The 9,677-nt window shown below is 38.3% G+C and overlaps 1 protein-coding gene across 2 annotated transcripts in view; it reads left to right on the forward strand.

The window, feature by feature from the left end:
* NOX5 (NADPH oxidase 5) overlaps window positions 1-7,911 on the forward strand; it is a 60,211-nt gene extending 52,300 nt beyond the window's left edge. For both annotated transcript variants that reach the window (XM_074234496.1, XM_074234495.1), the window contains exons 11-17: window positions 72-251; window positions 866-910; window positions 1,911-2,035; window positions 3,382-3,466; window positions 6,394-6,493; window positions 6,814-6,980; window positions 7,518-7,911. In XM_074234496.1, coding sequence (XP_074090597.1) covers window positions 72-251; window positions 866-910; window positions 1,911-2,035; window positions 3,382-3,466; window positions 6,394-6,493; window positions 6,814-6,980; window positions 7,518-7,649 — 834 coding nt within the window. In that variant the 3' untranslated portion in view covers window positions 7,650-7,911. The remainder of the gene's footprint in view (window positions 1-71; window positions 252-865; window positions 911-1,910; window positions 2,036-3,381; window positions 3,467-6,393; window positions 6,494-6,813; window positions 6,981-7,517) is intronic.
* The last annotated feature ends 1,766 nt before the right edge of the window (window positions 7,912-9,677 follow it).

Raw genomic sequence — 9,677 nt, forward strand, 5'->3', positions numbered from 1 at the left:
GTCCAATGGAGGTGACTTTCTAAGCAGGAAAACAAATTGGAAGATTGTACACTGAAAACTATTGTTTCCAGGAAGCCAAGGTCCAGAACTTAAATGCTCATTCTGCTAGTACAACTCAAGGAGCCCTGGTCACTCACATGGAGGAAACTATAGAACCGATGTCCTATAAGACTGAGAAATTGTTCCAGCAAGAGAAGGAAAACTTTATTGATTGTGAAAAGGAGAGAGAAGAGAAACCACAGACAAGAAGTGTGAGTTTCTGGGACTTGAAGGGTCGGGGGGAGAAAGGAGATAGAAGGATTAAGAGGAGAGAGATTGATTACTTTTCTTTCCCTGGGGACTGTACTTTGGACACTTAGCTCTTCTACTCCAGGGACCTCTAAAATTCATTTCTGATAAATTGATAGTTTTAAAAGTCCTCAAGGTAGAATTCTTCATCCATTTGTGAGAAGAAGGGTAAAACCCTGTCCCTTCTTTCAGTCAAATAAAGATATTATGACATAGGTTATAGTGAATGAGAAGTCCTGCCTGTCTTGCAGAGGAAGAGGAAGAATGGGCCATTCATAGTGGAGATAAGAGTGTGTGTGTGTGTATAAACCATATCACTCATGCTGCAGCAAAATATCCATTTTCCCTTTTCTTGCTAACTTCCTGAAAAAGCATTTCTCCCAAAGGGAATAGATGTAATATCCCCACAATAACCCTCGTGTTCAGTGTTGGAATATTTTAAAAATCTGAACTTGAAAAAAATGCTGGTAGGACCACTCTAGCCTCCTCCCAAATCCTGCATTAGAAATGGGTTGTGATGGCCAGGGAAAACAGTTAATGTAGCCCTCTGGATCAGTGTAACTTCTGTTCCTTATAGGTCCTTCCTCTGTTAAATGAAAACCGCCAATTCTGTAACATCAAGGTAAGAGACCAATTCTGTTATATCAAGTTAAGAGACTCAAAGAGGCAAGGACATGAGGGAAAGAGGGAGGTCAGGGAAAAGTCTTTAAAGAAGTTGTGAGAGGATCTAAATTGTCATTCTTTTCGATCAAGATGGGGATGACAAAAGCTATAATGGAGATTCTTTTAGAAGATTTAGCCCCATGGGTGATGGAGCACTAAGTTGAGAATTAGAAGATTTGACTTCAAACTTGAGTTCATCACTTAACTTAGGTGATCTTGTACAACCAATAGCCTCTCTGGGACTCAGTTTCCTCATCTATAAAGTGAGGAACAGAACGAAGGGATAGAAAGATACCTTGTTTCTGAAGTCAGTAAATAGATTCAGATTCCACTTTTGTCACTTACTATTTCTATGACCTCAGGCTAATCATCTCTCTAGACCTCCGTTGTCTCATATGTTAAATGAGGGGGGTGGTGGTGGACTATGCGACTTCTATAATCCTATTCAGCACTAAATCCATAACTTTACAACATCATATCCTATGGACATAACAAATGGAAACCTTCCATCAGCCCATGCTATTGGATAATGGGATTAGAGCTTGGAGGTATCATAATCCAAGTTCCTCATTTTACAGATGAGGAAAGTGAGGCAAACAGAGACTAAGTGATTTGTCAGGAATCAGAGGGTGGCTTGAGACTTAGCACTTTCTAATTCCAGAAATCGATTCATTGCATGACATAGCTGCCATAGACAAAGCACTTCTAACTCTGAATTTGTATCTGTGAAGTGAGATGGTTGGACAAGGTGAACTCTCCCAGATCTGAATTTCTGTGTAACTGTGATTGTATGACTTCTCCAAAGAGATCTTTCCTCCCCAAGAAAGTATGTGTGTGGGTGGGGGGTGGTAGTGGAGAGTCATTAGCCTAGGTCAGGGCTGCTCAGCAATCCAGGGGTTGAAATGTTCACAGATCCAAGAGAAGGATAAAATCCTACCCCTTCCGTCTTCTCATTCCAGTGCTACCTGGATGGTCCTTATGGAACTCCAACCCGAAGAATCTTTGCTTCTGAACATGCAGTGTTGATTGGAGCTGGTATTGGCATCACTCCTTTTGCCTCCATTCTGCAGAGCATCATGTACAGGTGAGTAGGGATCTTAGACTAACTTGCCAGTGAGGGAATTGTGTGCATCAAATTGATTCCATCATATTAAAATTGACTATTTTGAGACTTAGGTTTCATTTTTCCCATAAATTCCACCTGCTCACTAATCATGGGAACTAAATGATATCCTGTTTCACATCACAGAAAATCCACCTTCTTGCTCTCCCCTTTCCCAACTTGGAAAGTCCCTAATCTTTCCTCTAATTAGGAACCATATTATGTAATCTTGTGTCCTGGTTTATATCCTGTTAACTGTTTTCTTTTAATGTATAAAAACCTGTCCCTCCCCATATTCAGGGTCCAATGTCAAGGTGAGAAGGTTTGGTCCTGTTTTGTTATATAACTGACATGCATTAGTTAATAAATTGATATGTTCAGAAGCTCAAATCTTTGTTTCCTCATTTATTTCAGATTTTACCAGGCATACCAGGCATAATATGTTGAAGTCTAGAGAGAGACTAGTCCTCTTTTCTTCTTCCTTCTGTTTTTCTTACTCTAAACCTATCCTTGTTGGGATTCCACTTTTGATGCATTGGATCACTCACAGCCTGGGGGGGGGGCATCAAATAAATTTCCTCTTTACTTAAAACGTATTCAGGGGCAGCTAGGTGGCATAGTGAATAGAGCCCTGCCCTAGAGTCAGGAGAACCTGAGTTTAAATCCAACCTCAGACACTTAATAATTGCCTAGCTGTGTGACTTTGGGCAAGTCACTTAAACCCATTGCCTTCAGTAAATAAAATTTAAAAAAAAACATATTCAGATACCCCAGGGATAAAAGTAGTTTCCAAGACAATTAAAAACAGTTCAGAAAAAACAGATTTTTTAGGTTGTTTTTTTTTTGCAAGGCAAATGGGGTTAAGTGGCTTGCCCAAGGCCACACAGCTAGGTAATTATTAAGCGTCTGAGACTGGATTTGAACCCAGGTACTCCTGACTCCAAGGCCGGTGCTCTATCCACTGTGCCACTTAGCTGCCCCCTACATTTCAGAAAAATAAAAGTGGCAACAAGAAAATTAAAAAGCAGGAGGTTTTCCAGGATCTTAGGAGCTCATCCCAAAGGAGGTCATAACCAGTCCCAGATTGTCACATTGAGCCAAAGGGAACCCTAAGTGCCCCAGGTCTTCTATAGCTTCTTTGTTCAAGATAGTCACAGTTGGCATTGTGGAATGTAGGAAGTTAACTAATCCAGTTCCATCAGTTTTTTGGTCCACTACCCCCTTTCTTCTCTTCCCTTTTCCCTTTGTCCTATGTTCCTCTTTCATATATTTTTCATATCCCAGATTCCAAACTTCCTAATTGTTCTTCTCTGGTTTGCTTTACTTAGGCACCAAAAGAGAAAGAAAAATTGCCCCAATTGTCACTATTCATGGTGTGAGGATATTAAGGATGATGAGATGAAGCTGCAAAAGGTAAGTGATATTTTTCTAAGGGTGGGACAGTTGGGCCCACATCTTTCTCTAATTATGTAAAAAAATCAGAGTCAGATTATCCTTTATGGAGGAAGGGGGAGGGAAAAAGAATTTTTTAACCTGTTGGAACCCTTCATTACTTTTCCTCAAAGCCTCTTTCAGCCTCTCCCATCCTCATTTCCCAGGTGTTCCATATTTTCATGCTGCCTTACCCCTGAGAACCTGTTTTCTCCCTCCTCCATTCCATCCATCCTTTCTGTGAGAGGATCTTAATTACCTTTCAATGAAGAAAGCATCTGATTAAACTAATCAAAACAGATGGGAAAGGCTATCATATAGAAGAAGGATCAGATTTATTCTGTGTAGTTTCTGAGGGAAAAATTAGGACTAGCAGGTGCATATAATCCAGGGAGGAAGAGAGGAAGATTTAGATTATGTGTAGCAATTAGAGTTGTTCTAAAACAGAATGAGGGATATAGCTTTCATAGGAAGGAGTTCTCTGTCTTGAGAAGCATTTGAATCTTTGTTAAGGACACTGCAGAGAGGGTTTTTTGCATTGAGTCAGAGGCTCTATTAGATTTGGAAGAGTCTATGATCCTAATGCTTACTAAGGTTTAAAGAAAGGATTATGTGTCTCATTTTGAAAGCAAGAAATATATCATCAGAAAGAAATCAGTTTATAATGGGGAAATGTGTGAATTGATTAGGAAGAAAGGATAGAGGGAAAGATCGTATTCCTTAACCATTTGAATACACTGACTATGTGATCACCTACCCCTTGTAAATCAGATCCTATTTGCTTTGGTGGTGGTGGTGGTGGTGGTGGTGGAGGGAGGGTTTCTTTGGCTCCCATAGTCTCTTTTGAAACTCTCTTTAGCTAGGGATTCTTCAGAGAGTCCATGAACTTGAATAGAAAAAATTGCATCCTTATTTTCACTACTTTTTGACTTTCTTTATATTTTATTTTATTTCATACCTTTAAAAACTTTATTTCAAGAAGGGAATCTTCTTCACCAAAGAGGTCCATGCCACCAAAAAAGTTAAAAATTCATACTCAAATTCTTCCATTTTGCAAAAAAAGGTCTATTCCACTCCTATACCTCCCAAACCTCTTTTGAAATAATTTGGACAGAGAATAGATGAGTTTCCCATGTATTCTTGAGTGCAGAATTATGCCAAGGTTTTAGGGTATGTGACCACAGCTGTGAACTGAGTGCAAATGGTGGCAAGCGCAGAAGACTGGGAACTCTGGGAGATGGACAATGACATTCTTCAAACTCAGTTACTGCACCCAAAGCAATTTTAGATGCCTTCTTTATTAAGTACTTAAGTCAGAAAGGAGACTTCCTTTAGTCAAGAGAAGCCTTATGATTATGTGGAAAATTCAAAGTTGGAGTTGAAAGACTTGTATTCAAATTCTGTTAAGTGAATTTAAATAAGTCACTAACCTCTCTAGCTCTCAGGTTCCTCATGCATAAAATGAAGAGGTTCAACTTTATGGCCTTTGATGCCTTTCAGATCTAGATTTGTGATTTTTGATATTGGTTCTAGGCTCAGTTCTGCTGCCAATCAACTGTATGACCTTAGATGGGCTACTTTTCTTTGGGCCCTAGTTTCCTTTACCAACAAATGAGGATCAACTAGATGATTTCTGACTTTCAGAGGTCATTGTTCTAAATACAATAGATGACATGCTGGTACTAAGAGAGAATGATCACTGACCTGATCCTATTCAATTAATAATAATAGCATATTTAGATAGCACTTTAAGGCTCACAAAGCCTCTTCCTAACAACTACTCTATGACTGCAAAGTATTATTCTCCTGTTTTTAATTCAATTAAATAAGCATTTATTATTTTTATTAACAAATATTCATAAGCATTTATGAACAAACACAATGCTAAATCCTGGGAATACAAAAAGATAGACTTTACCCTCATGGAACTTACAGTCTAATCCAGGAGACAACCAGATTTCCCAACCAGCCCTCCACAACCCAGGTCTGACATGCTGTGCTACACATGCAACAAATCAAATGGACTGACCCCTACACACAAAATCAGCCTGAGTTTCCAGTCTTGGGTATTCCAATGCAAGAGTCAAGAGCCATGACATCCAGGTTTGTGTCTAAGCTTGAACACATCACTTAATTTTCTCAATGTCACTTTTCTCATCTTCAAAATGAGCAGGTTGAGCTTGAAGGCCTCCAAAGTCTTGTCTGACTCAAAATATGTGATTTTTATAATCTTTTGATTTATTTGGGTCTCAGTTTTCTTATTTGAAAAATAAGCATAGTAATCATAGGTCAATGAATATAAGGGAATCCTAACATCTAGGTGGACCATTGATCCTGGAGGCAGGAAGACCTGAGTTTATATCTTACCTCAGACATTACTAACTGTGTAACTCCAGACAAGTCAAGTAACCTCCTTTTGCTTAGTTTCCTCAACCGAAAAATGAGGATAATATTAGTACTTATTCCTCAAGGTTGTTGTGAGGATAAAATGAAATAATATTTGTAAAGTACTTTGCAAACAAATACTACCTAGCTAGTAGTAGTAGTAGTAGTAGTAGTAGTAGTAGTAGTAGTATTGATGGAAGTGGTGGTGGTGGTAGTAGTAGTAGTAATAGTAATAGTGGTAGTAGTAGTAGTAGTAGTAGTAGTAGTAGTAATAGTAACAGTGACAGTAGTATTAGAATAGTAGCAATGGTAGTAGTAGTAGTAGTAGTAATGGCAACAGTGGCAGTAGTAGAGGTAGTAGTAATACCACAAGTAGTTCTCTAAAGGAGCAAATGTGAGAATAAATGTGAAATACTCTTTACCCTGAACCTTCTAAATAGTAAGTACTCAGGTGACCAACTGGACTAAAAGTTCCTTAAAAAATTAATGGCATATTTACTAACCTGATGGATTAATATCACTAGGTGGACTTCATTTGGATCAATCGAGACCAGAGGTCATTTGAATGGTTTGTGAGTTTGTTGACCAAACTTGAGATGGATCAGGTGGATGAGAAACTGGGAGGTAAGCTGAGATGATCAGGGAGCATCAGGGTTTCATATGGCCTGCAAATGAGGTGGCACTAGTTGCATCCTAATAAACAGATATTGGGAATGGGGTGGGACAGGGAAGATCAAGGAAGATGCTAGGGGAATTGTGATCTGTTTTGGGAAAGGATACCCACATTTGTGAAACCACAACTATTTGAAGTATTAAATTATGAATTGGTTAAATAAATGAATTTCAGGACCTTTCCATTGCTATTTCAAACCCTTAACAGGTAAGAATTGAATTGTATTGAACTGGCCTCTCCTCAAAGCACTCTCTCTCTTCTCTTGCCCCAGGCCATTTCCTGGAGTTGCACATGTACATGACTTCAGCCCTGAGCAAGAATGATATGAAGGCTATTGGTCTACAGATGGCACTTGATCTCCTGTCCAAGAAAGAAAATAAAGACTCCATCACTGGATTGAAAACAAGGACCCAGCCAGGGAGACCAGACTGGAGTAAAGTAAGGACCTGCTGGCATCATAAAATTATAATACTATTTAAAATAATCACAGGCACTAGCACTTTTGTGGTTCTTCTCATTTAGAAAGTTACCCATAGAGACACATTTCTTCTATCCCAAGGAAAAAAGGGATGATCTTTTCATTTATAAAGTGGGGAAAATGAGATCATGCATTGGACTCACAGCAAGCCTTTGACTATAATTTAAGATTATGGGAAGACAAATTTATGGTCCCTATTAGTTCTATAGCCCATGGGGGAGAAAGGGGACCACTCCAATAGAGAAAGAAGGAAAAGACCTAGGAACTAAAATTATGTGCCTTTTTTGAGGAGCTTGGAGTTAGTGAAAGGAGATTTGGTTTATTTTCTGTTTTTAAGACTTCCTTCCTATTTCAATCCACTTTAATTTTCTGGACCATAATTTCATCATCTATAAAATTAGGAGGTTGAAGTAAATTATTTCCAATTTCCCTTCCCGCTCTAAATCTGTGACCAATCTCCTCTGTCCCTTCCTCTTCTTTCTCCTCCCCTGCTTCAGGTGTTCCAAAAGTTGGCTGCTGAGAACAAGGGCAAAGTCCAGGTTTTTTTCTGTGGATCTCCAGCTCTGGCCAAGGTGCTAAAGAGTCATTGTGAAAAGTTCAACTTCAGTTTCTTCAAAGAGAATTTCTAATCCCAGTCCTGCAAGTTCTTTTTCATTAGGATTTGGAAAACTGCAATTTCTTGGAGGAGTGAGTTAATGATGATTTATTGTTATTGTTAGATATCAAAACCTGCCAACTATGATTAAATTTGTGGACACATAGGCTACCTGGATAATATTATGTTCATTATTTTGACCTGATAGAACCGAAGAGACCAATATCAGATGGATTTCATTTGGAACACAATGTGATAGAAAATATATTGTTGAAAGATGGTATTCTAGACCTTGGAAGTGCTTCTATATTTGTTTCATATATATAATATATATATATATATGTATATATATACATATATATGTATATATGTATGTGTATGTATGCATACATACATACATATACATATATACTGGAAAATTGTCACAGGGAGGATCTCAGGGAAATTTTACCTTTAAAAGTAGTCTTTGGAAAGACCCTCTCCCAAATCCCTAATGAGTGCCTAATCCATTCTCTCCCTCAGACAAACAAATAAGTGGAAAGATATTTTCAGTTCATGTGGTGAAAATCTCTACACTTTTTTATATTGTTTGCTATCATTTTCCTCTGTGTCTTTCCATGTATTTCTTTGTCTTTCTCTTTCTCAATTTTTTGATATGTCTGTCTCTCTCCTTTTCTCTTTCTTGAGAAGCAGATCATAGTGAAGGAAATGTTGAACTTATAGTCAGGAATACCTGGGTTTGAATGCCTCTTTGAAAATTACTAATGGTGTGACTTTGGACAAGTAGAATAATCTAACTCTCAGTCTCTTCATTGCAAAATGGAAAACTCTCTTACCTGGTATTATAAGGATCAAATGAAATATTGCATAGAAATCCTTTTGCAAAACTCAAAATGTTCTTAGTCATCTCTGTCACTGTCTTTTTCTCTGTCATGGCTCTGTCACTGTCTCTCTTTATATACATATATATGTGTGTGTGTGTGTGTGTGTGTGTGTGTGTGTGCATACATATATATATACATACACAAACATATACATATATATGTATATGTAAAGGAAGGAAGAAAGAAAAGATTGGAGGGAATAAGGAATGAAAGAAAGAATGAAGGAGGAAAGGCAAGAACAAAGAAAGGAGGGAAGAAAAGGGAGGGGGACAAGAGGGAAACAGGAAGGACAATGATGCATGTATTGGAGCATTTATCAAGGTGAGTTGTAGTTAGGGTTTATTTTCTATAAGGTTGGATGGAACACAGGACCACTGAGGTTCCTTCCAAACCTTCAATTTTATGAGTCTGTGGAGTCATTAAAGGACCTGTGTGCTAGGATAACATGATGGTAGACGATGGAGGAATCCAGGAATTCCTAGGACTGGAGTCAATGGTAAAAGAGATTGGTTGAAATGTCATTATGGTACTGATGAAAGACTAGGGGGCAAACTCTGAGTCCAAATAGTTAAGGATTTTTATCATCTGCAGGCTAGAAGGTAATCTAATAAAAAAAAGTCTAGTTCAAGAAGGCAGAGTATGGGGTGGAGGTGGGAGGTGAGTGAGAGGCTAATATCATAGGCTTATATATAGAGAGAGAGCAAAAGTGATAGAGGTATTATCTAGCCCAACTTTCTCATATTACAGATAAAGAAACACAGAAAGGTTAAGTGACTTACCAAAAGTTACACACCACCCTTCTGGAGGGGATGGAAAGAGTCTTCTGAAGGAATTTATTTAGTTCCATCCACGTAGTTATTGCTATTTTGTTATTTTTTGTTATACTTTTTGCTGGTTGAGAAAAAAAACTCACTGATAATTCACTCCTGAATACTCTTATCCCCAATCCACTTCATTTAGTCTTAGATTTCCACTTTGAAGTTTAGCTGAAGTGGTCCCTTCACTATTTAGCACTGGTAGCACCAGTGTCATCCAGCATTAGAAGGATACAATTACAGGTCGCTATTATCCCAAATTGAGGTAGTGTATGGAGTTGGTTAGTTGATGATGCCCATTCTTCTGCATTCTACTTTACACTGAGGTTCCCAGCATCAACTACAATCAGAAGTGCCATCCTG

Source organism: Macrotis lagotis, chromosome 4, assembly GCF_037893015.1.
Source record: "Macrotis lagotis isolate mMagLag1 chromosome 4, bilby.v1.9.chrom.fasta, whole genome shotgun sequence".
Taxonomy (NCBI): domain Eukaryota; kingdom Metazoa; phylum Chordata; class Mammalia; order Peramelemorphia; family Peramelidae; genus Macrotis; species Macrotis lagotis.